This window comes from Coregonus lavaretus (assembly GCF_964263955.1).
Source record: "Coregonus lavaretus genome assembly, chromosome: 21".
In the NCBI taxonomy this organism is placed as follows: domain Eukaryota; kingdom Metazoa; phylum Chordata; class Actinopteri; order Salmoniformes; family Salmonidae; genus Coregonus; species Coregonus lavaretus.
The window spans coordinates 2,248,684-2,276,273 of NC_140008.1; the positions used below are offsets into that span (position 1 = coordinate 2,248,684).

Here is a 27,590-nt window from a genome sequence, read left to right on the forward strand (position 1 = left end):
TGTTATTATCAATTTGATATGGAAACATTAATACTGTATCTGAACTGATGTTGCAGCTTCATTATTTTCCATCAATGTGATTGCGCGTGCGCCTCTACAGCCTGCAAGCAGCATCGCCTTCCGTAGCCTGCAGCAGGCGTGCTCGCTGTTTGCAGCAGTGGCCAGCCCCTCTCTCTGCGAAATAATGCCTTTTGTGTTCCCGCATGCAGTCAAGTAATAGTCTTAACCGTCATGATCTATCGTCGATACAGTAGGTTGACCTAGCTCATACGATCCTCATCATCAAACGGTGGGTACTCCGCTCTGGCGTCATGCATGCACTGCCACAGCCGGGGAAGCAACGCTATATCAAGGTATAAGCAGGATGAGGCCTATTTGTTAGACCCCCGACCAACCCACCTCCCCTCAACGAGAATATCATCGTGATGGCCGATGATGATGAACAGCAACAACCTGGTCAGCTGAAGCCCACCTCGGGATTGGGCTCTCTTCCAACGTTAGTACCGGGACTACAGGGCCCCGAGGCCAATGCGTTGCAGTACAAAATAAAGAATTCAATTTGGTAAGATATATATTAATGCATTCAATGGTCAATGCACACACCACACACTTCACTTGGCTAGTTTATAAATTAGCTACGGTGCTGCACAGCTACAAAATGATGACAGCTCGGGGGCTCGCCTGTATTCTACCTTAACTCGCCCCATTCTCGTTTACGTCTTCGATTCTTTAGCTAATCAATATGTAACTAGCTAATAGATAACTACACTGGTGTGTATTGAAGTAGCTAGCTAGTAGTAGAATATGAATTGGGTTTAGGTTAGGTTAGCTAGCTAGCTAGCTAATATTGGTTGTATGTCCTTGTTGCTGGGGCTGGCTGTGAAATAATTGCTGCTAGCTAGTTAGCCAAGCTTGCTAGACAATTTTCCAGACATATTGAAAAAGCTATCGCTCTAGTTGGCTCTACACAAGCTCTGCAGCCTGCTAGCTACATCATGACAGCTAGCTACATCGTTATAATGATGTATGCGTGGCCATAGGAGGCCCAATGAAACCCGAGTCCAATGCACCGACACTCGTCTATTATCAATAATAGTCATAAGTCTGCAAGTATGATTAGTCAGCTATAGGTCCCTGACACAAATTACCCATAATGTCATTGAATACAGAGTTTGTGTATAACATGTACTGTTCCATATTCTTGGTGATGAGACCTGTCAAAAATAACATTCCTAGACTCTATGCACTGCATTGTGGAGATCTGAAAGGATTTGATATGATATAAATCTACCTTGGCAAGGTGGAATATCCAGCACATTGCACCTATTAGGGATGGACGATATGGTCCAAATATCATATCAAGGTATGTTTCACATTTTTGACGGTATGATGATATTTGATGTTTTTGAATAATAAAAGTTCTACATTTGCTTTATGAGTAGTGCGTGACCCTAGGGTGGCAACAACACGTACATTCTAAGTGATTTAAACAGGACTTTCTCCATTCTGATTGTTTTGTACTGTTCAATTCAACTTCAACCAAAAATATTTTTGTGCATTCTCATCAATTTCTGCATTTCCTCATTCACTCATTTGAGATTTCCACACTGCCACCTAGGGCTGCATGACATAGGGGCCAAAATCTATGCCTTATTTCTTAACAAAATGTTGCAATTGCGATTTGGATCAAAACATTTGGGTGAACTGTTGGAAATGTAATGTTTATTCTAATTCTATAGTTAGAATATAAATAATAAGGGCCTCCCAGTATGAATTATTTTAATGTTTTTATGTATGCACTGGGGCCTCACCTTTAACAAACCAAACATTCAAATACCGTTATAGAAGGTAAAGTAAAAACCCAAACCGGTCTGTGCATCAATACCGGTGTATCGTAAAATATGGTATACCGCCCAGTCGTAGCACCTATCAAATCCTATCAGATCTACACAGGTGGGTAGGGTTTAGGAAGGCCCTAGGGGAAAAGGGTCAATTTGAGATGCATACAACATTCTGTTGTGTGAGATTGAGGTCTTTTGAGAACATGTTCTGCTGCTGCCTTGTTCCGCTGTCAATCACTCTGCCTTTCTCTTCCTCATTGTAGCAAATCTGTACAATCAAAAGTGGACAACATATTGGTGAGTAGTTGTTATTAATATGTCGACTTTGATGCAGAGTGAAAAACAAGAGTTTGGCTCAGTTAAAAGGTGCTCATGTACCGGTGTGCACCAATTTAGCAATCATTTTTACTTCCTTGTGGGTTTGTGAAGAATATGGCTCAGAAATACCGGAAATTGCTAGGGCAACGACTGTCTTTCAGTAACACTTTATTTAAAGGCTGCAGGTATAATGATTTATAACTGGGTATAAGCATGTATGAGCCTTCATAGTGTCATAAGGCTTCAGAAGGACTATAAGCTGTCCAGGGTTGGGGTGAATTCCATATAAATTCCAATTCAGAAAGTACACTGAAATTCCAATTCTCTTCAACGCTTTTCAATAAGGACAATTTGGAATTGGAATTTTGTTTACTCTCTGGATTCATTGGAATTGAAATGGAATTGACCCCAAGCCTGAAGGTATCACTGGCTTTAGTAACGATGTAGCTACCTTGTCTGTGTCAACATTGAGAGCATGTCCGAGTGTCTGTCTGTCTGTCTGTCTGTCTGTCTGTCTGTCTGTCTGTCTGTCTGTTCACCCTCATATCTCTGTCTGATCTGGTGTTGGACTGATAACGTTACGCCATGCAGTCTAAACCTGGGTTGTGTTCATTGTGGCACACCGTAGCATTAAAAAAACGACCTTATAGAGCCCCACAGTGAAGGTGTCATAATACCCATAAAACCTAGCGGTCAAACAGGGAAATGGTTCCAATCGTTTTTCCACCATTCATTTTTCCCATAGCGGATTTTAAAAACACTTAAAATAAGGGCTGTGTTTCCTGTAGGCTTACCCTGGCGTGACGTTTTGATAACCATGTAAATCTCTCTCGGACAAGGTGACTTTTATCAATATATTCACTTTTGATGCGAAAATGCGGCATTTTCGCATCAAAAGTAGACATCATGCAAGACTACAAATCCCTGCAAGCTCTTGCACGTCATCTCTTGCTGACATCTTTGCTAACATGTGTTGTGTCAATTTAAAACTTGCACAGAATTGTCAATTTAAAAAGGAGTTTAGCCAATTTATTCATTACTAAATTTAGCTAACATAGTTTATCCAGACATTCTTACCTTTGCCTCGATTCGGCAGTCTCGTCAAGCTCATCATGGCATTTGTAGTTATTTCTTTTTTTTTTGGGGGGGGGGTAAATACAGGCAAATATATTGATAAAAGTCACCTTGTCCTAGATAAATTTACACTGTTATCAAAACGTCACGCAAGAGTAAGCCTACACGAAACACAGCCCTTATTTTAAGTGTTTCTAAAATCCCCTATGGGGAAAAATTAAGGGTGGAATAAATATTGGAACCATTTCTTTGTTTTATGAGTATTATGATTAATAATGTGGTACTCTTATGTCCAGGTACTAGTTCCTCCCTGTTTCAGTCCGTTTTCTTCCTTTTTCTTGCTTATATAATGAACATGACCCTGGTAATAAGCCTAACTCATATAAGGAGGACCCAATTAACATGTATGCTTAGACCTACTTGTGTCAATCATAACAGAATGAAAGCAGACTAGCTAACCTATATTGTTAGAAAAGACAGTGGCAGGCGGCAGCTAGCAGGCAAACGGCACGCTGGTAGTGGTGGAGTCCAGTAAAAAAAATTTTTTTATTCTCCGCTGATTGGCTGACAACTCTCACCTCATTCATAAGTGTGGTTTCCCCTAGCAACAAAGAGGCGAATAGAAAAGGAGCTGGGGTGGAGTCTGTTTTTGTAGTGGAAATCAAAGACGTGTTGTCAGTGTGCCCGCTGGCAGCATCTGTATATACAACACGTGTAGCGTTTTGATTATCATAATATCTATGCTACGTTTACATTACATTCGAGTCATTAGGAGGCACTCTTATCCAGAGCGACTTGGCTACAATCAGTACATTCAACCAAAGGCAGGTAACTAACTGGCAGTGGCAGAGAAGCAGGTTGGTTGCCATGGTCACAGCGATACGCCAAGTCTGTCCTATTAAATGCTCATCAAAACATGTTTTGTCTCTCTCTTTTACCTCTCTTTTTGACATTTTACAGCAAGATGTTGAGAAGTTTACAGACATCGAAAAACTCTACCTCTATCTCAAGTTGCCTTCTGGTCCCAACAATGGCAATGATAAAAGGTAACGTATTCTCTTTTTCTCTCATTTAGCTGTATTTGATTTGACTTGACGATTCAAAAGACGTAAAATATTACACCAGGCAACAGATACAGCGCCTTCAGAAAGTATTCATACCCCTTGACTTATTCCACATTTTGTTGTGTTGCAGCTTGAATTCAAAAATGGATTAAATATTTTTAAAAATCGCGCCCACCTACACACAATACCTCATAATGACAAAGTGAAAACCTTTTTTTTTTTTTTGAAAATGAAATACAGAAATATCTAATTTCACACCCCTGAGTCAATACTTTGCAGAAGCAACTTTGGCAGCAATTACAGCTGTGAGTTTTTCTGGGTAAGTCTATATAGCTTTGCACACCTGGATTGTACAATATTTGCACTTTATTCTTAAAAAACATTTTTCAAGCTCTGTCAAGTTGGCTGTTGGATCATTGCTAGACAGCCATTTCCAAGTCTCAAAACTGTAACTAGGCCACTCAGGAACATTCAATGTCATCTCGGTAAGCAACTACAGTGTATTTTCGGCCTTGAATTTTAGGTTATTGTCCTGCTGAAAGGTGCATTCATCTCCCAGACTGAAACAGGTTTTCCTCTAGGAATTTGCCTGTGCCTGTCTATTCCATGTATTTATAGCCTAAAAACTTCCCTAGTCCTTGCCGATGAAAAGCATACCCATAACATGATGCAGCCACCACCATGCTTGAAAATATGAAGAGTGGTACTCGGTGATGTTTGCGATTTGCCCCAAACATAACACTTTGTATTCGGTAGATAAAGTTAATTTCTTTGGCAAATTTTTTTGCAGTTTTACTTGACATTTACATCATTTAGCAGACGCTCTTATCCACTTTAGTGCCTTATTGCAAACAGGATGCATGTTTTGGAATATTTTTTATTCTGTACAGGCTTCCTTCTTTTCACTATGTCATTTAGGTTATTATTGGGGAGTAACTAAGATGTTGCTGATCCATCCTCAGTTTTCTCCTATCACAGCCATTAAACTCTGTAACTGTTTTAAAGTCACCATTGGCCTCATGGTGAAATCCCTGAGCGGTTTCCTTCCTCTCCGGCAACTGAGTTAGGAAGGACACCTATATCTTTGTAGTGAGTGGATGTATTGATACACCATCCAAAGTGTAATTAATATCTTCACCATCCTCAAAGGGATATTCAATGTCTGCTTTTTACATTTTTACCCATCTACCAATAGATGCCCTTCTTTGCGAGGCATTGGAAAACCTCCCTGGTCTTTGGGGTTGAATCTGTGTTTTCACTACTCGACTGAAGTACCTTACAGATAATTGTATGTGTGAGGTACAGAGATGAGGTAGTCATTCAAAAATCATGTTATTGCACATAAGAGTCCATGCAACTTATTATGTGACTTGTTAAGCACATTTTTACTCCTGAACTTATTTAGGCTTGGCATAAGAAAGGGGTTGAATACTTATTGGCTTAAGACATTTCAGCTTTTCATTTTTAATTAAATTTGTAAGAATGTCTAAAAACATAATTCCACTTTCACATTATGGGGTATTGTGTGTAGGCCAGTGACACATAATCTCAATTTAATCCATTTTAAATTCAGGCTGTAACACCACAAAATGTGGGAAAAAGTCAAGGGGTGTGAATACTTTCTGAAGGCAAAATTGTCGAGGATACATACAGTACACAAAAAAAGTATTCTGTATCTCATTGTCCTTTGTAGCCTATATTATTACTGCTGTGCTGATTGTGGTGCACGTGACAGCTTTCGATTTGTCTTAGATTTCATTTTTTGGGTTGCCTGATAATATTGTTTTACCCGGCTGCTTTTTGATCACAAGCAGGATGTATTAGTTTGACTAATATTTCAGTGCATTTGAAAAGAAAGTGTCTGAAATTCCTTTGCATCAATATTCACCACTGATGTCTCTGTCTTCTGATCTGACGCCTATGTCCGTTCATATAATCGTTTATTTGTATCATTACGAAGCGATGATACTAGTATAATGATTGATTTGCTATTATACCCAGCTTTCTGTGTCCTTAATTTGTTTCTATATATCACTGTCTACGTACCCATCACCTCAACATCACTAGGACTGAGAATCAGAGAGCCTCCACTCCTGGACTATGGTACTTACTCCTCTACGTTACGTTACACACACACACACACACACACACACACACAATTCATTGAAAGAAATGGGAAACAAAACCGGAGACTGGCTTTTTACACACTGTCTTGTCTGGTCAAACACATCACAAGAACATATATGAGTTTGGAAGAACGTTTCGCCCCCTCTAATTTGTTTGTGTTTTTGTAACTTTAACCGTTTCAGTGACCAGAGTGGCATGTCGTCCAGCCGAACACAGCAGATGTACGCTTTCAACTGGATCCGGAATCACCTAGAGGAGCACCCCGAGACGTCCCTGCCAAAGCAAGAGGTGTACGACGAGTACAAGTGAGTATAGACCTGTACATAGAGTACAAGTGAGTATTGACCTGTACTTAGAGTACAAGTGAGTATTGACCTGTACTTAGGATTGCAAAAGATTCCTGGAGTCAAAAGGCAATAAGCAGGAAAATCCTGAATCCTCCAACCAGGATTTCCTGGAAAACCTGGGAATTTTGGGAAAGTTACGGGAATTTTGCAACCCTACCTGTGTTCTCACACAAAGTGCTTTACAGATACCCAAAGAGCAAGCAGTGCAGGGGCAGAAATACAGTGGCTAGGAATAACATGTATAGTATTGTGATAATACATGTACATATCAGTGGAGGCTCCTGAGGGGAGGACGGCTCATAATAATGTCTGGATCGGAGCCAGTGGAATGGCATCAAACACATGGAAACCATTTGTTTGATGTATTTTAATATTTGATACCATTCCACTGATTCCGCTCCAGCCATTACCACGAGCCCGTCCTCCCCAATTAAGGTGTCACCAACCTCCTGCACTACAGATTGTATTGTGATAATACATGTCATGTCTATCGTGAATGTGTTTCAGGAGTTACTGTGACAGTCTTGCCTATCACCCACTGAGTGCTGCAGACTTCGGAAAGATCATGAAGAATGTCTTTCCCAACATGAAGGCTCGCCGCCTGGGCATGAGAGGCAAATCTAAATACTGTTACAGTGGACTGAGGAAGAAAGCTTTTGTTCACATGCCTTCTCTGCCCAACCTGGACTTACAAAAGTCAGGCGACGGGGTAAGTTTACATGATGGCTTTTTAGCCAGGAAGTGGCTATAATCATTTCAGAGCAAGTACATGTAGATTGTAGGGTTGGGGTCTGTTCCATTTCAATTCAGGAAGTAAATTGATATTCCAATTCCAAATCTCATTGAAAATTAGAATTGGAATTTCAGTTTAGATCTGAATTGAAATTGAATTTACCCTAGTAGATCCACCCAAACTCCAGGCAGGATATCAGATCTGAATGACCTCTTCCCCTAACTCCAGACAGGATATCAGATCTGAATGACCTCTTCCCTAACTTCAGACAGGATATCAGATCTGAATGACCTCTTCCCCTAACTCCAGACAGGATATCAGATCTGAATGACCTCTTCCCCTAACTCCAGACAGGATATCAGATCTGAATGACCTCTTCCCCTAACTCTAGACAGGATATCAGATCTGAATGACCTCTTCCCCTAACTCCAGGCAGGATATCAGATCTGAATGACCTCTTCCCCTAACTCCAGGCAGGATATCAGATCTGAATGACCTCTTCCCCTAACTCCAGGCAGGATATCAGATCTGAATGACCTCTTCCCCTAACTCCAGGCAGGATATCAGATCTGAATGACCTCTTCCCCTAACTCCAGGCAGGATATCAGATCTGAATGACCTCTTCCCCTAACTCCAGGCAGGATATCAGATCTGAATGACCTCTTCCCCTAACTCCAGACAGGATATCAGATCTGAATGACCTCTTCCCCTAACTCTAGACAGGATATCAGATCTGAATGACCTCTTCCCCTAACTCCAGGCAGGATATCAGATCTGAATGACCTCTTCCCCTAACTCCAGGCAGGATATCAGATCTGAATGACCTCTTCCCCTAACTCCAGGCAGGATATCAGATCTGAATGACCTCTTCCCCTAACTCCAGGCAGGATATCAGATCTGAATGACCTCTTCCCCTAACTCCAGGCAGGATATCAGATCTGAATGACCTCTTCCCCTAACTCCAGGCAGGATATCAGATCTGAATGACCTCTTCCCCTAACTCCAGGCAGGATATCAGATCTGAATGACCTCTTCCCCTAACTCCAGACAGGATATCAGATCTGAATGACCTCTTCCCCTAACTCCAGGCAGGATATCAGATCTGAATGACCTCTTCCCCTAACTCCAGACAGGATATCAGATCTGAATGACCTCTTCCCCTAACTCCAGGCAGGATATCAGATCTGAATGACCTCTTCCCCTAACTCCAGGCAGGATATCAGATCTGAATGACCTCTTCCCCTAACTCCAGGCAGGATATCAGATCTGAATGACCTCTTCCCCTAACTCCAGGCAGGATATCAGATCTGAATGACCTCTTCCCCTAACTCCAGACAGGATATCAGATCTGAATGACCTCTTCCCCTAACTCCAGGCAGGATATCAGATCTGAATGACCTCTTCCCCTAACTCCAGACAGGATATCAGATCTGAATGACCTCTTCCCCTAACTCCAGGCAGGATATCAGATCTGAATGACCTCTTCCCCTAACTCCAGGCAGGATATCAGATCTGAATGACCTCTTCCCCTAACTCCAGGCAGGATATCAGATCTGAATGACCTCTTCCCCTAACTCCAGACAGGATATCAGATCTGAATGACCTCTTCCCGAACTCTAGACAGGATATCAGATCTGAGTGACCTCTTCCCTAACTTCAGACAGGATATCAGATCTGAACGACCTCTTCCCTACTGACCCTCTTCCCTCATCTCCCCCCAGTGTGAGTTAATGGAGCCGTCGTCGGGCCAGTCTCCCAGTGCAGAGGATGAGATGCGCTCAGCGGCCTGTGGCTTGGTGTGTGAGTGGGCTCAGAAGGTCCTCAGCAGACAGTTTGATGCCGTGGAGGACCTGGCTCGCTTCCTGCTCAACAGTCACTACATAGGAACCAAGTCCATGGCTGCCCTCACTGTCATGACTGGGGCTCCCACAGGTAGGCATGGCTAATGGGGATGGTGGTAGGAAGGGTATTGGGTGGGTGCGTGTTGATGACAACTGTCAACAGGGGGCTCAACTGTCAACAGGGGGCTCAACTGTCAACAGGGGGCTCCGCTGTCAACACAGGGCTCCGCTGTCAACAGGGGGCTCAACTGTCAACAGGGGGCTCAACTGCCAACAGGGGGCTCAACTGCCAACAGGGGGCTCAACTGTCAACAGGGGGCTCAACTCTAGTTGAAGATGTAATGGTTTGGGTGCCGGAGTCAAACGCTAGTTCTGCAGATTCAACAACTTTTTAAACAATTCTCAGGTGTGTTGACTTTAAAAAGTATCTGTTACTAAGAATCTATTTTCTCATCTGTATGTCTCACCAGGTCTGAAGACGCCCACGCCAACCTCTGCGTTCGTGGCCACGTCCGAGGCCTCGTCCTTCCAGCCGCAGGTGAAGACGCTGGCCTCTCCCTCGGTGGACGCCAAGCAGCAGCTCCAGAGGAAGATCCAGAAGAAGCAGCAGGATCAGAAGCTCCAGTCCCCCCTGCCTGGAGAGGCCCAGGGACAGAACCAGGCCAGGAGGGCCGAGGCCAGCACCCCAGGGCCAGCTATCCCCTGTGGAAGTCCTGCTCTGCTCTCACCACAACCTACCATTGGTATAGTGGTGGCAGCTGTCTCCAGCCCCATCACGGTAAGAAGGGGTTAATAACTTCTTCTCTAGTTTTACACACCGATGTATGCACACACACACAGAGATCAGACAAGATTGATAATGGTTCTACACTAAGTAGTCTAAAAATACACAGAAATAAAGTGTTTTTCCAAGAAGTGTTTTGGGTTGTTAATGCTAATAGCCATAATTCCTGATCTAACATGTTCCACCGTGTCTGTTTTCCCCGGCAGGTCCAGAGGAGCAGACAGCTGATGGCCTCCCCGAGCCCGGTGGGATCCACCGAGGGGAAGGTCCTGCCAACGGTCAACTTCCAGGTGGTCACCCACACCCAGTCGCTGACCCATAGGCAGTCCCCAAAGACGCCCCAAAACATCTCAGCCAGCCCCGTGGGCGACCGCCTGGCCAGGCACAGGTAACAACCATAATAAGGAAGTGTATACTCCACCCTCAGAACCAAAACCTAAGGTTAGGCATAGGGGTCAAATGAAGTATGGTTAGGGTTAAGGTTCAGGAACATGGGTTAAGTTGGGTATAGTTTCAGTGGGGTTAAGGTAAGGGTTAGTGTAATGCGTTAATGTTCTGCTGGTTAAATAGACACTGTCTAATAAACATTAATACACACTATAAAGCTGTAGTTTGTGTTAATCTATTTCCATCTCCTGGACCCACAGGTACCCCCAGATCCTCCCCAAGCCCTCAGCCACAGGGGCCATCACCCTGCGTTCGCCCCCCACCCTGCTCATCACCAACAGCCCCATCAAGACCCACCACGTTGTCAAGATGACCACCATCTCCCTGGCCCCTAGCAACACTATCAGCACCAGCAGTAACAGTATGGTCCTCAGGCCAGCTTCAGCCTCGGCCGGGGTGGGAACCACCACCACCACCACCTTTACCACCATCGCTGCCCTAGAGGCGGTTCAGCAACAGGGACAGAGCCAGGGAGGCCCCCCAGCCCCAGCCACACCCCAGTCCCCTGCAGTATGGCCTGGTGCCCCAGCCTCCACCCCTACTCCCACAGTGGCCCCTGAAGTCATCATCACTGACAATAACCTGGGCTCTAACTGTGATAAACAGAGCCCCATACAGCAGCCCCCCGGTGGGGCCAAGGGTCCAGAGAGGGCCACCAAGTACCGGGCGGCCAGTGAACCCTCGCTCCTGGTCAAATGCTCTCCAGGACCTGACAGAGTGACCACCAGTGCAGCGATCAAGGGGGCGGGGTCTCAGCAGGACAGCAATAACAGCAGCATCGCCACCACCTGTCACCAAGAAAGTACTTTGTATCTGACTGTTGCTCCCTCGGCCAATCAGAACGCTCCTAGTGTCAGCGGAATGTCCTCCTCGTCGGCTGTTACCTTATTGTCGCCTAATGACTCCTCGTCCTGCCCGTCAGGGGTCAAGAGCCCCAGGAAGCGAACCGGCCCCGGGCTGGATTCCTCCCACGTCATCCCTGTGAAGCGCGTCTTCATCTCCCAGCAGCCTTTGAGTGTGACCTTTGACCCCAAACCATGGGTCAGCGCTGCCGTCAAGAGGGTCCCAGCTAGACCTGGCACCCCTGCCAGACCTGAGAGCGCCCCCTGTCGAGTGACGGTGAAACAACACCTAGTGCCCACGCAGATCCTGGCGCTGTCCGACTCGCCCGTCACAAACACAGAGATCTCCTCCCTTTCCTCCTCTCAGACTGTTGTCAGTGTGAAGCCCCAGGTCTCCTCGTTGCTGGTAGTGAAACGCGAAGATCCGTCCTCTCTAGGACCAACACTAAGCACTGTCAGCAGTCACACCAGCAGCACTGCAGCCCCTGGTAGCACCACCACCACAGTGTCTGAGCAGCAGCAGCAGCACCACTCTGAGACCTCTGTCTCTGTGATGGCAGTAGGCGCACAGCAACACTCTGAGGCCTCTGTCTCTGTGATGGGGGACATGAAGAGCACAATGTGGGAGGAGTCAGCAGCAGGGCATCTGGAGGAGCTGCAGAAACAGGCCTTCAGTCAGAATGTGAGTCTCTATCTGTGTTAGAATATCCATACTGTATACTACATACTATAAGTTCATTTTAGTATAATGTAAACGAACGGTATCTTTTCAGTTGAGCATACTAGTGCTTAGCCTGTCTACCGGAAGTTGATGCTGTTGCTATGCAACTTCTTGCTAGCTTGTTAGCATAACAAATTAATAGCTAGACATCTTATGACTTCATTAACAATGTCCATTAAGAACGCACAACGACTATACCACTTAGCTAAGAATTACTTGAATAATCAAGTCAATAGGTTGCATTGGGTCAGTTAACAGGCATTCGTAAAAAAATCAACAGCGGTTGAATATGGCCCGGTGTCAGTAAACGTCGGCAAAAAAGCGTTATTAAATTGTTGCCAGCAGCACAGTTACAGTCACCAAACGCTCTGGATAACATGAAAACAGCCTAACCAGCTCTGCTAGGGCGAGTAATAACCAGCTCTGCTAGGGCGAGTAATAACCAGCTCTGCTAGGGCGAGTAAAATGGTCAGAGTGAGGTGTTTCTCTGATGTGTCTGGAAGTAGCTAACATGTTAGCCAGTTAGCTTGGGTGCTTGACTGCGGTTGTACTCCTGAGTGGCGCAGTGGTCTAAGGCACTGCATCGCAGTGCTAACTGTGTCACTAGAGATCCTGGTTCGAATCCAGGCTCTGTCGCAGCCGGCCGCGACCGGGAGACTCATGGGCGGCGCACAATTGGCCCAGCGTCGTCCAGGGTAGGGGAGGGAATGGCCGGCCGGGATGTAGCTCAGTTGATAGAGCATGGCGTTTGCAACGCCAGGGTTGTGGGTTCGATTCCCACGGGGGGCCAGTATAAAAAAAATATGTATTCACTAACTGTAAGTCGCTCTGGATAAGAGCGTCTGCTAAATGACTAAAATGTAAATGTTGTGTTGTCAGAACGCTCGGATCAACCCTACTGACAACGCTCTGAATTTACGAACACACCCTTAGTAGCCAACTGACGTTAGATAGCTAGCTAACATAACGGTATATACCGCTGTAGTGATGTGCTATGCGGTTCGTAAGGATAGCGTAGCTAACAAATTGTCAGCCAACGTAACTTATTTAAAAAGTCATTACTTTATTACATTTCTTAACATTTGTCATAATTAGTTAAAGCGATGAATTTGTATCCGCTCTCGTCGGACTTCGGCTGCATATTTTCCGCCATTTTCTTCAAATCTGAAAACGTTGTGAGGCGACGCCCATTTTATGAAGAATTGCATTATGGGCCCTAAAAGCACAGAAATAGTTTCCACTGCTTGAATACTTCGTATTTTGGTGAACGTAGTACGACATCCGGGAACTTTTGGCATACTAACTATACACATACAGTGAGGGAAAAAAGTATTTGATCCCCTGCTGATTTTGTACGTTTGCCCACTGACAAAGAAATGATTTGTCTATAATTTTAATGGTAGGTTTATTTGAACAGTGAGAGACAGAATAACAACAACAAAATCCAGAAAAACGCATGTCAAAAATGTTATAAATTGATTTGCATTTTAATGAGGGAAATAAGTATTTGACCCCTCTGCAAAACATGACTTAGTACTTGACCCCCTCTCAATCAGAAAGATTTCTGGCTCCCAGGTGTCTTTTATAAAGGTAACGAGCTGAGATTAGGAGCACACTCTTAAAGGGAGTGCTCCTAATCTCAGTTTGTTACCTGTATAAATGACACCTGTCCACAGAAGCAATCAATGAATCAGATTCCAAACTCTCCACCATGGCCAAGACCAAAGAGCTCTCCAAGGATGTCAGGGAACAGATTGTAGACCTACACAAGGCTGGAATAGGCTACAAGACCATCGCCAAGCAGCTTGGTGAGAAGGTGACAACAGTTGGTGCGATTATTCGCAAATGGAAGAAACACAAAATAACTGTCAATCTCCCTCGGCCTGGGGCTCCATGCAAGATCTCACCTCGTGGAGTTGCAATGATCATGAGAACGGTGAGGAATCAGCCCAGAACTACATGGGAGGATCTTGTCAATGATCTCAAGGCAGTTGGGACCATAGTCACCAAGAAAACAATTGGTAACACACTACGCCGTGAAGGACTGAAATCCTGCAGCGCCCGCAAGGTCCCCCTGCTCAAGAAAGCATATATACAGGCCCGTCTGAAGTTTGCCAATGAACATCTGAATGATTCAGAGGAGAACTGGGTCAAAGTGTTGTGGTCAGATGAGACCAAAATCGAGCTCTTTGGCATCAACTCAACTCGTCGTGTTTGGAAGAGGAGGAATGCTGCCTATGACCCCAAGAACACCATCCCCACCGTCAAACATGGAGGTGGAAACATTATGCTTTGGTTGTGTTTTTCTGCTAAGGGGACAGGACAACTTCACCGCATCAAAGGGACGATGGACGGGGCCATGTACCGTCAAATCTTGGGTGAGAACCTCAGCCAGGGCATTGAAAATGGGTCGTGGATGGGTATTCCAGCATGACAATGACCCAAAACACACGGCCAAGGCAACAATGGAGTGGCTCAAGAAGAAGCACATTAAGGGCCTGGAGTGGCCTAGCCAGTCTCCAGACCTTAATACCATAGAAAATCTGTGGAGGGAGCTGAAGGTTCGAGTTGCCAAACGTCAGCCTCGAAACCTTAATGACTTGGAGAAGATCTGCAAAGAGGAGTGGGACAAAATCCCTCCTGAGATGTGTACAAACCTGGTGGCCAACTACAAGAAACGTCTGACCTCTGTGATTGCCAACAAGGGTTTTGCCACCAAGTACTAAGTCATGTTTTGCAGAGGGGTCAAATACTTATTTCCCTCATTAAAATGCAAATCAATTTATAACATTTGTGACATGCGTTTTTCTGGATTTTGTTGTTGTTATTCTGTCTCTCACTGTTCAAATAAACCTACCATTAAAATTATAGACTGATCAGATCTTTGTCAGTGGGCAAACGTACAAAATCAGCAGGGGATCAAATACTTTTTTTCCCTCACTGTACTATAACCAATAAGCATACTACATACTCAATTTCTGTCACAAATAGTATGGTTAGTGAGGTTAGTATGAGTATTCGAACACAGCTTATATGTATGTCCCTCTATGTCTATGTATAATGCATTGCATCAGGCTAACTGTTTTTAATTAGTAGAGTTTCGAAAAGTTGTTAAAGTGTCATTCCACAATATTATAACACCAGAGACCTTACTGATTAAAATGCAATGTAACGTTTTTAATCATCCTTGTATGGTGATGCCAATGAAACATTGTCCTCCTCTGATGGTCAATAAAGTTATATTCCATTATTGTCTATTCTAGATACCAGCAGACCGCAACAAGCAGCAGGCCCTGGGCTCCACCATGGACCAACACCAACTCCCCAACATCATGTCCAAGACCTCAGACTCCTCTGCCCAGTTAACAGGCCTTCACCAGGAGATGGTGGACTTTGCCTCCTCAGCCTCCCAGCACGGTTCCACCATGGACTACTTCTCCTTTAACGATGATGATATGACCCAGGACAGCATAGTAGAGGAACTGGTTCAGATGGAAGAACAGATGAAACTGAAGGGCCTGCAGCCACTGTTCAGTAGCTGTGTGGATAATATCTCTCTCCAGGGCCAGCCTGGGGGCCCCCAGGGGCCCATCATCAACACCCACCACCAGGGGGGTAACTCCTCTTTCTACCAGTCTGCTCATAGCAGCATTACCCCCGTCCAGACCCCCACCCCGACCCCCACCCCTACTCCAACCCCCACGGAGATGACTCTCGGTGGGCACGGGCTGACCAGAGGGAGCCCCTGCTGCCATCACAGCATGGCCCCTATCACGCCCGTGGAGGGGCCTCTAGGAGGCCGACACACCCCTATAAGCGCTCTGTCCAACTGTTCTAGTAGCATACCGCCTAGCCCTGTGGAGTGCAGGAACCCGTTTGCCTTCACCCCCATCAACTCCAGCATGGCAGGGGGTTACCACGATGCCTCCGTGGTGTCTGTCTCCTCCAGCCCCGTCAAGCCCATGCAGAGGCCCATGGCCACTCACCCAGACAAGGCTAAACTGGAGTGGATCAACAACCGCTACAACAGTAGTGGAACTGGAGCAACTGGAGGAGTCGGAGCAGGGCCAGGGTCTGGGTTATCCATCTCTAACCACAGCCTTGGTGGACTCCTGCCCAGCTACCAGGATCTAGTGGACGACCACTTCCGTAAGCCGCACGCCTTCGCTGTTCCGGGCCACAGTGGCCAGTCTTTCCAGGCCCAGTCCAGACAGCAGGACGGCGGACACTTCGCTCCCATCTCCCCGGTGCAACAGCAGATGACCAGCGTGTTGACCACGCCCACCAACACGCCAACCAAACAGGATGAGAGCTTTGCTGTGCCCGCCCCTTTGGACAACAAGGGCGGAGCCTCATCGTCAGGGGGTGGGACGTTCCGTTGCCGTAGCGTGAGCCCCGCCGTGCGCCAGAGGACCTTCAGCGGTACCGGCACAACCCCCGGCACTAGCACAACCACTCGATTGGTCGTCTCCCCTTTCAGCTCCCCCATGACCTCCTCCGAGATACTCAGCTTCCTGTCCAACAGCCAATCGGTGGGTAGTAACCTCCACAGCATGGCCCAGCGCAGCCAATCGGTGCCCTTAAACATCATGATGCAGAGCGTTGTGGAGATGGAGCTGCTTCCTGTAGAGATGCAGGTCATCCAGGGACAGAACCAGAGTAATGCCACTAAGATCACCAACGTCCTCCTGAGTAAGATGGACTCTGGCGTGGATGACACAGTCAGGGGCCTGGGCATCAACAACTTTCCCTCCAACTACACCGCCCGCATGAACCTCACCCAGATGCTGGAGACCCAGTCTCAGAGCCAGGCCACCCAAGGGAGCTTCACAACCGGAGGGGGAGGAGGTAACACCCGCCAGTCCCACCCTCAGCTGCAGACCATCAGCTCCAGCCCTGCCTCCTTCGATCTCCAGCGGCATGGGAGCTACCTCACCAGCGCTGGAGGAGGCGGGGGGGGGGTGAGCTTCTCCTCTGGAGACAACCAAGCACAATCAGGTCCTGGCGAGGACGTGGACCTGGAGCTCCAGCAGATCCAGGACCTCCAAGAGCTTCAGGAAGACTCGGGACAGCTCCAGGCCCAGACCCAGCTCCAATCCCAGGCTAGGCTGCTCCAGAGTCCCCATCCCCAGCTCCAGGCCGGGCTCCAGCTTCTCCGGCCCCAGTCCCAGGTACTCCTCCAGCCCACCATCACCCAGCAGCAGGAGGATGAGGCTCAGCAACAGCTGGACTTCAACAACACTGTTAAAGACCTGTTAGGTGACGACGGCCTCAACGTCGACGCTGAAGGCCTCAACCCCAGCTCTCAACTGGTCGGTCAGGTGGCGTCAGAGCTTAACGCCGCCGTGGCGTCCGACTTCACCAACGACATCAGGTTGACCGCCGACCTCTCCAATAGCATCACTGACCTGAACACGCTGGACGCCAACCTCCTGTTCAATCCGTCCAGTCAGCAGCAAGAACAGTACGAAGACGCCACACTGGAAGAGCTGAAGAACGACCCTCTGTTTCAGCAGATATGTAGTGATACTGTGAACGCCTCTTTCGACTGGCTGGAGAGCAAAGACCAGCCTGCTACTGTAGAGATGTTGGGCTAATGTTGTTATTGGATGCATCCAGAATGGATGCCTATTCCCTATATAGTGCACTACTTTTGATCAGGGTCCATAGGGTCGACCTATAGAGGGCCTGGTCAAAAGAAATGCACTATATAGGGAATAGGGTGCCAATTCAGATGCAAATGATCTTTTTAAATAAGTATTTATGATTTCTGTTTGTTGTCTTATGTTTTGAACTGTGAGTAATGTGTATGTATCTTGTTTTTTTATTACTGTTTGTCAGGAAAAAAACTTCTGGACTCTTGGCCATTTGTCCAGTGAAAGGTGCCAGCCTAAACACTCCCACTGACACGCTGCTTTATAGCACTGTTAGCCTAACCTGTCCTACTGACACACTGCTTTATAGCACTGTTAGCCTAACCTGTCCTACTGACACGCTGCTTTATAGCACTGTTAGCCTAACCTGTCCTACTGACACGCTGCTTTATAGCACTGTTAGCCTAACCTGTCCTACTGACACGCTGCTTTATAGCACTGTTAGCCTAACCTGTCCTACTGACACGCTGCTTTATAGCACTGTTAGCCTAACCTGTCCTACTGACACGCTGCTTTATAGCACTGTTAGCCTAACCTGTCCTACTGACACGCTGCTTTATAGCACTGTTAGCCTAACCTGTCCTACTGACACGCTGCTTTATAGCACTGTTAGCCTAACCTGTCCTACTGACACGCTGCTTTATAGCACTGTTAGCCTAACCTGTCCTACTGACACGCTGCTTTATAGCACTGTTAGCATGTCCTACTGACACACTGCTTTATAGCACTGTTAGCCTAACCTGTCCTACTGACACGCTGCTTTATAGCACTGTAGCCTGTCCTACTGACACGCTGCTTTATAGCACTGTAGCCTGTCCTACTGACACACTGCTTTATAGCACTGTTAGCCTAACCTGTCCTACTGACACGCTGCTTTATAGCACTGTTAGCCTAACCTATCCTACTGACACGCTGCTTTATAGCACTGTTAGCCTAACCTGTCCTACTGACACGCTGCTTTATAGCACTGTTAGCCTAACCTGTCCTACTGACACGCTGCTTTATAGCACTGTTAGCCTGTCCTACTGACACGCTGCTTTATAGCACTGTTAGCCTAACCTGTCCTACTGACACGCTGCTTTATAGCACTGTTAGCCTGTCCTACTGACACGCTGCTTTATAGCACTGTTAGCCTAACCTGTCCTACTGACACGCTGCTTTATAGCACTGTTAGCCTGTCCTACTGATACGCTGCTTTATAGCACTGTTAGCCTGTCCTACTGACACGCTGCTTTATAGCACTGTTAGCCTAACCTGTCCTACTGACACGCTGCTTTATAGCACTGTTAGCCTGTCCTACTGATACGCTGCTTTATAGCACTGTTAGCCTAACCTGTCCTACTGACACGCTGCTTTATAGCACTGTTAGCCTAACCTGTCCTACTGACAAGCTGCTTTATAGCACTGTTAGCCTAACCTGTCCTACTGACACGCTGCTTTATAGCACTGTTAGCCTAACCTGTCCTACTGACAAGCTGCTTTATAGCACTGTTATTGTTGTTATCTGAATCACAGTACCACTTCATTTCACCTTCCAATGAAATCAAAAATGAGTGCATTTCAAGTATTAGAAGGGATTTTAAAGTATGCCGTGAGACATGGGCTTATTCCCTACATAGTGCACTGCTTTTGACCAGGGCCCGCGGAGGCATTTCGGTGGCAGACTTGTTGTAAGGGATAGATTTCCCAAGGTATGATGAACACCACAAAGTTAAACCATATCTTCCATTTTATGTCTACTCATTCAACAATGCAATATGTTCAGAAATCACCTAATACATAGGAATTCTGGCACAAAAACACACAATCACACACACAATCACACACAATCACACACACACAATCACACAAACACACAAATGAACTTCACCAAAAAAATTTTGCTGTAGGATGTTGTATCCTGTTTTAGAAGAATGCGTTTCAAAAGTGAATCCAAACAGAAAAATACAATATTGGAATCAGTAGGCAACTTAATGACATTACATTTTAGCAGTACATTTGCCTGCCATATCCGAATACTAAATGGGTAGCAACCATCTGGGAGCTACCAGGTGCTGAATTTAAGACATTATCTTCATCATACATTATCATTATACCAAATCAATGGTACTGGTTCATATCTGAACAGCGTTATCCCACAGTGAAATCTTACATTTCAAAGCCTGTGCTACTTTTGTACCGTAATATGACACTCCTAGGAAGGGAAGCAACGACAAACTTGGCTGCCTTATTTCCAAAGTCCAAGACCTTGCGCCATCTTTACAGACTGACTGTGGATAATAGTACAGTAGTACATGGAATCTGCACATTCTAGAAGCGATTCTAGAACCAAACAGATTCTGGATCTAGAACCATCCAGAGCTTCACCATTCACCATCAAGGCAGCTGTATAAACTCTGATAATGTTTTCAATACTATTTCTTATGGTTCTTTTTTTATTTGCAGTGTCACTTAATGCATCCATGCTGTATAGAATAAACCACACTGTGTGTGTCCTTACTTAGTATCAGTTGTAGATGGATAAAAATGTCAAGACAGGCGGACACACGTTTCAGTGGCCAGAGTGTCACTCACAGGCTTGAAAAATATTGCTGTGTCCCAAATAGCACCTTATTCCCTAGTTAGTGTACTACTTTTCATCAGGGCCCTGGTCAAAAGTAGTTCACTATACAGTGAATAGGGTGCCATCTGGGACTCCACACTATATAAAGGATATGGAGATGGCTAAATGTGTCATTGAAGGCAACAGAGGCTGCAAAGATATTTGCATAGATTTGTTTTGTGGAGTTTGATGATGTCAACTTAAGATCTAGATACAAACGAATCGTGAATCGTCTTTCAGAAAGCCCAGCCTTATTTCCATACCAAAGAACGGCAGTAATTTTACGTTAGAAGTGATAATATCGTAAGAGGTTGCTATACATGGGATTTATAATCATCCATGCACTCCTAGAGACCATGTTATCAGTGAAGAGAAACACATATAACTTGGTGCGCATCCCCAAAATGGCACTCTACGTAGCACACTTATTTTGACCAGGACACATAGGACCCTGGTCAAAAGTAGTGCACTAATATAGAGAATATGGTGCCGTTTTGGAACGCGCCGTATAACTGTAAGGAGTTTTGTTGCGTTTTGGGGCGAGAAACAAAAAGATGAGAAGCTTTGAAAATCTGTGTACAGCATGTAGATGTCTGGTGGAGGAGGTCCTTGTTGTTGCCTAGGCAACACTGGGCCAGACAGCAGCATGTAGATGTCTGGTGGAGGAGGTCCTTGTTGTTGCCTAGGCAACACTGGGCCAGACAGCAGCATGTAGATGTCTGGTGGAGGAGGTCCTTGTTGTTGCCTAGGCAACACTGGGCCAGACAGCAGCATGTAGATGTCTGGTGGAGGAGGTCCTTGTTGTTGCCTAGGCAACACTGGGCCAGACAGCAGCATGTAGATGTCTGGTGGAGGAGGTCCTTGTTGTTGCCTAGGCAACACTGGGCCAGACAGCAGCATGTAGATGTCTGGTGGAGGAGGTCCTTGTTGTTGCCTAGGCAACACTGGGCCAGACAGCAGCATGTAGATGTCTGGTGGAGGAGGTCCTTGTTGTTGCCTAGGCAACACTGGGCCAGACAGCAGCATGTAGATGTCTGGTGGAGGAGGTCCTTGTTGTTGCCTAGGCAACACTGGGCCAGACAGCAGCATATAGATGTCTGGTGGAGGAGGTCCTTGTTGTTGCCTAGGCAACACTGGGCCAGACAGCAGCATATAGATGTCTGGTGGAGGAGGTCCTTGTTGTTGCCTAGGCAACACTGGGCCAGACAGCAGCATGTAGATGTCTGGTGGAGGAGGTCCTTGTTGTTGCCTAGGCAACACTGGGCCAGACAGCAGCATGTAGATGTCTGGTGGAGGAGGTCCTTGTTGTTGCCTAGGCAACACTGGGCCAGACAGCGGCATGTAGATGTCTGGTGGAGGAGGTCCTTGTTGTTGCCTAGGCAACACTGGGACAGACAGCGGCATGTCGATGTCTGGTGGAGGAGGTCCTTGTTGTTGCCTAGGCAACACTGGGCCAGACAGCAGCATGTCAATGTCTGGTGGAGGAGGTCCTTGTTGTTGCCTAGGCAACACTGGGCCAGACAGCAGCATGTCGATGTCTGGTGGAGGAGGTCCTTGTTGTTGCCTAGGCAACACTGGGCCAGACAGCAGCATGTCAATGTCTGGTGGAGGAGGTCCTTGTTGTTGCCTAGGCAACACTGGGCCAGACAGCAGCATGTCGATGTCTGGTGGAGGAGGTCCTTGTTGTTGCCTAGGCAACACTGGGCCAGACAGCAGCATGTAGATGTCTGGTGGAGGAGGTCCTTGTTGTTGCCAGACAGCATGTTGTTGGATCCATCACTGCTAGCCAGCCAGCTATGTGATAATACTAGGATGCTTGCTTGAATTTTGGCAATTGTTATTGTTGTAAAAGTCATAGTCAAATTAAAGCTCTGTTCATTTGTAAATAGGATAGATATGTAGAATTGTAATGTATCAAGAAGACTGCTATATTATGGCCATAATTCTAGCTAAGTAAGTCTATGTGCCATTAAAGAATGAAAAAAAAAAAAGCTAAACAAAATGTATAATAGTCAAGATAATAGAGACTGTGTGTTGTGTGTTGCATTTCTGGCTCCTCGATGTATTTGTAAAAGTAATGCTGTCCGTTTGGTCTCTGGTTTGCTGATGTATTTGACTTTCCTTTCAAAGATAATTATAATAATAATAGGGCTCTGATGTGTGCTTTGAGCGAGAACAATAGCATGGTTTATTGATAAGAAAATAGAAAAAAAGAGTTGTGATATGATATATTAGCTGGTTGCATACCTTTCTGTGTGACATCATCGATTCTATAGACATTGTGCTCAGAACCTTTCAGCAGACAGACACTGGAAAGACATGTCAAAGGAGGTTCATGTTTTCAACCAACAAACTTTGGAGGTTCACTTTTATTGCACTAAATTTCTATGATATGAAACATGGCTTTGTCACAAACCTTATAATGGACAAATGTAACGATGGAATGATGAATGAAGGGCCAAAAAAATATCTAAGAAAGAAAGGAAAAAAGAAAAGAATTCTCATGTAGAAAATGACTACTATAATTGTCATGTAGCAAAAAAAACTGTGCATTAATAATAATAATAATAATAATAATCTCAGTGAGATTGACTCATTCTCATACACGAGAATATAATCTAAGCTTTGAGGAAAAATTAAATGTTTAAAATGATGAAAAACCTTTTGAAAACCTACATGTTTCATTATGTTGATAAATGATTGTATTACGTAGGCGTGCATGTGTTCATGATTTCTATTGTACTACTTTGTATTCTTATGTGCCTCCCAAATGGCACCCTAATCCCTATATAGGGCACTACTTTTGACCTGGTCAGAACTGTAGTAGTGCACTATATAAGAATAGGGTGCCATTTGGGATGCACACTTATTAAGGTAACAACTGTCTGCTATGGTAAGGGAGGGTTCTGTGTACCCGACTGGCAGTGCTACTGTAGTTACTTAATTACAGTGAGTTGGGTGGATTCTGTGTACCTGACTGGCAGTGCTACTGTAGTTACTTAATTACAGTGAGTTGGGTGGATTCTGTGTACCCGACTGGCAGTGCTACTGTAGTTACTTAATTACAGTGAGTTGGGTGGGTTCTGTGTACCCGACTGGCAGTGCTACTGTAGTTACTTAATTACAGTGAGTTGGGTGGATTCTGTGTACCTGACTGGCAGTGCTACTGTAGTTACTTAATTACAGTGAGTTGGGTGGATTCTGTGTACCCGACTGGCAGTGCTACTGTAGTTACTTAATTACAGTGAGTTGGGTGGGTTCTGTGTACCCGACTGGCAGTGCTACTGTAGTTACTTAATTACAGTGAGTTGGGCGGGTTCTGTGTACCTGACTGGCAGTGCTACTGTAGTTACTTAATTACAGTGAGTTGGGTGGATTCTGTGTACCTGACTGGCAGTGCTACTGTAGTTACTTAATTACAGTGAGTTGGGTGGGTTCTGTTTAACCGACTGGCAGTGCTACTGTAGTTACTTAATTACAGTGAGTTGGGTGGGTTCTGTTTAACCGACTGGCAGTGCTACTGTAGTTACTTAATTACAGTGAGTTGGGTGGATTCTGTGTACCCGACTGGCAGTGCTACTGTAGTTACTTAATTACAGTAAGTTACATTATTTTACATTGTGGGCTGTTTACTTAATATAAATTAATATTGTTCTGTATGTATGGAGCTATGTTTCGTTAATGATTGACTTATGTTTTTATTTTTACATACTTTTTTAAATTTAGCATTTGTAAAGAAATATGTTGTTTAAAAAATCTAGATTTTTGGCATTCTACTATATGGCACTGATATTTGAATTAAATCTTTAAATGAAGGAAAATGAACCTCCATCTTAAGATGTACAGGAGTTCCAACTGTAGAATTAGAATGAATTCTAATGATTCTATGGTTCCATCTGCAGTGACTCTGTACGTTGTGAGTTCTGACTGACACTGAGCCAGTACCAACTCAGTTCATCTATCCTATCCATTTCTACCAGTAGAAGAATCTCCCTCCCTCTGTTGTTGTCTGGTGTACTGTGTCATAGGTACAGTAGCTTGTTGATATGGCAAAACAAAGCATTCATGTTTCTTTTTTTTTCAATGGAAAGTACTCACTGGTGAGATTTTTAAAGTGGTTTTAAAAGCCAATAAACTTTATAAAGAATCTTGGATCTTTATCGTGTTTGCTTCCTTTTGAAATGGTAAAGTTGATGTACACAGATCCACAGTATTCTATTTCAAACGCATAGATATAGTACTGATGAAAGACTTCTACAGTGCCAACGCTATTGATGACTGCATACTGAGGATGCCCCCTATGATGATGACCAGAAACTGTCAGAACTACCTTTTTCTCTTTTCTCTTTTGTCCAAAGCTTTAAACATTTCTCCCTCCTACTTTATAGATCTTTTATCCGATTGTTCTTTTTCCATTGACAATATGGCAGAGCTGGGGGTCAACCTCAAGCCCCCAACCCCAAAAAGGTTAGAGGTCACCTCAGCCCATCGAATAGGGTCCCCTATACTCCACCCACACTGCCTCTTGACCAATCAGAACGGAGTCTGTTGGTCTTGTCTCTCCGTTCCCAGGCCCTCCACCATGTTCATAACATGTTAATGACCTTTACTCCTATTGGGCGTGACCTCTCCCAGCCTGAACCCTGACCTCTTTCTCTGGACCCTGGCCGTGAGGGTGAGGAGCCCGGCCTGTGTTGTGCCAACCACCTCCTCCACACAGTGAGTGTTGTTTGGGCTGTATGTGTTCTAATCAATGACGTGAAGAAATAAAAACAATTTACACACAATGTGTGAGTTCCACAGAGTGTCTTTTGGGCTGTATGATGTCAGACGCTGTTTTAGAAGGAGAATGATGATGACAGAAAGGTCGTTTTAAAAACTGCTGTTTTGAGTTCTATGAGTTCCACAGAGTGTCTTTCGGGCTGTATGATGTCAGACGCTGTTTTAGAAGGAGAATGATGATGACAGAAAGGTCGTTTTAAAAACTGCTGTTTTGAGTTCTATGAGTTCCACAGAGTGCCATTTTGGAATACATAAGTCGCCACGTGTTAGTACAGGATGGTGGAGAATTCAGACTCTCTTTTGATTTATATGAACAAATTGTTTTCCAGTAAAAATAGCCCTTTAACTATTTAGGGTGGCAGGTAGCTTAGTGGGTAAGAGCGTTGTGCCAATAACCGAAAGGTCGCTGGTTCTAATCCCCGGGCCGACTAGGTGAAAAATCTGTCGATGTGCCCTTAAGCAAGGTACTTAACCCTAAATGCTCCTGTAAGTCGCTCTGGATAAGAGCGTCTGCTAAATGACTAAAATGTAAATGTATACACAGCATTGATACGTCAAGTAAAGGGGAGATGTGTACTAGGTCGAGGACAGATGGCCTGCACTGATTCCACCTGCATTACTAGACATTTAATGAAACAGATGATTTCTAAATGAATGAATGGGACACCATTATCCTGAACATTGGTCTTGAGCCTCATCTTTACTCTTGACTGGAGTGGGGCAGGAATGATTAATTATTCAATGGTCAGCTCTCTAATCAATATATAATTACGCTGCACACTCCATCTCATTCTGACTGGGTATTTAATGCTATATTTACATTGGCTTGCGAAAGTATTCACCGCCCTTGGCATTTTTCCTATTTTGTTACCTTACAACCTGGAATTTTAATGGATCTTTGGGGGGGTTGTATCATTTGATTTACACAACATGGTTACCACTTTGAAGATGCAAAACAAGAAATAAGACAAAAAACTGAAAACTTGAGCGTGCATAACTATTCACCCAATACTTTGTAGAGCCACCTTTTGCATCAGTTACAGCTGCAAGTCTCTTGGGGTATGTCTCTATAAGCTTGGCACATCTAGCCACTGGGATTTTTGCCCATTCTTCAAGGCAAAACTGCTCCAGCTCCTTCAAGTTGGATGGGTTCCGCTGGTGTACAGCAATCTTTAAGTCATACCACAGATTCTCAGTTGGATTGAGGTCTGGGCTTTGACTAGACCATTCCAAGACATTTAAATGCTTCCCTTTAAACCACTTGAGTGTTGCTTTAGCAGTATGCTTAGGGTCATTGTCCTGCTGGAAGGTGAACCTCCGTCCCAGTCTCAAATCTCTGGAAGACTGAAACAGGTTTCCCTCAAGAATTTCCCTGTATTTAGCGCCATCCATCATTCCTTCAATTCTGACCAGTTTCCCAGTCCCTGAAGATGAAAAACATCCCCACAGGATGATGCTGCCATCACCATGCTTCACTGTGGGGATGGTGTTCTCGGGGTGATGAGAGGTGTTGGGTTTGCGCCAGACATAGCATTTTCCTTGATGGCCAAAAAGCTCAATTTTAGCCTCATCTGACCAGAATACCTTCTTCCATATGTTTGGGGAGTCTCCCACATGGCTTTTTGCGAACACCAAACATGTTGCTTATTTTTTTCTTTAAGCAATGGCTTTTTTCTGGCCACTCTTCCGTAAAGCACTGCTCTGTGGAGTGTACGGCTTAAACTGGTCCTATGGACAGATACTCCAATCTCCGCTGTGGAGCTTTGCAGCTCCTTCAGGGTTATCTTTGGTCTCTTTGTTGCCTCTCTGATTAATGCCCTCCTTGCCTGGTCCGTGAGTTTTGGTGGGCGGCCCTCTCTTGGCAGGTTTGTTGTGGTGCCATATTCTTTCCATTTTTTAAATAATGGATTTAATGGTGCTCCGTGGGATGTTCAAAGTTTCTGATCTTTTTTTATAACCCAACCCTGATCTGTACTTCTCCACAACTTTGTCCCTGACCTATTTGGAGAGCTCCTTGGTCTTCATGGTGCCGCTTGCTTGGTGGTGCCCCTTGCTTAGTGGTGTCGCAGACTCTGGGGCCTTTCAGAACAGGTGTATATATACTGAGATCATGTGACAGATCATGTGACACTTAGATCGTACACAGGTGGACTTTATTTAACTAATTACGTGACTTCTGAAGATAATTGGTTGCACCAGATCTTATTTAGGGGCTTCATAGCAAAGGGGGTGAATACAAATGCACGCACCATTTTTCCGTTATTTATTTTTTAGAAATTTCTAAAACAAGTTATTTTTTTCATTTCACTTCACCAATTTGGACTATTTTGTGTATGTTCATTACATGAAATCCAAATAAAAATCCATTTAAATGACAGGTTGTAATGCAACAAAATAGGAAAAAACGCCAAGG

General features: G+C 45.1%; 1 protein-coding gene across 1 annotated transcript; it reads left to right on the forward strand.

Annotated features, from left to right (window-relative positions):
• Positions 1–425: 425 nt before the first annotated feature.
• Positions 426–17,736, forward strand: LOC311148680 (DNA-binding protein RFX7-like; the record flags this gene model as incomplete). Its single annotated transcript, XM_084185660.1, has 11 exons — positions 426–562; positions 2,105–2,138; positions 4,194–4,279; positions 6,365–6,400; positions 6,607–6,729; positions 7,279–7,480; positions 9,226–9,436; positions 9,816–10,123; positions 10,336–10,517; positions 10,777–12,100; positions 15,403–17,736. 11 exons carry the CDS (start codon positions 426–428, stop codon positions 17,734–17,736), a joined length of 4,977 nt encoding a protein of 1,658 aa, XP_084041786.1.
• Between the last annotated feature and the right edge of the window lie 9,854 nt (positions 17,737–27,590).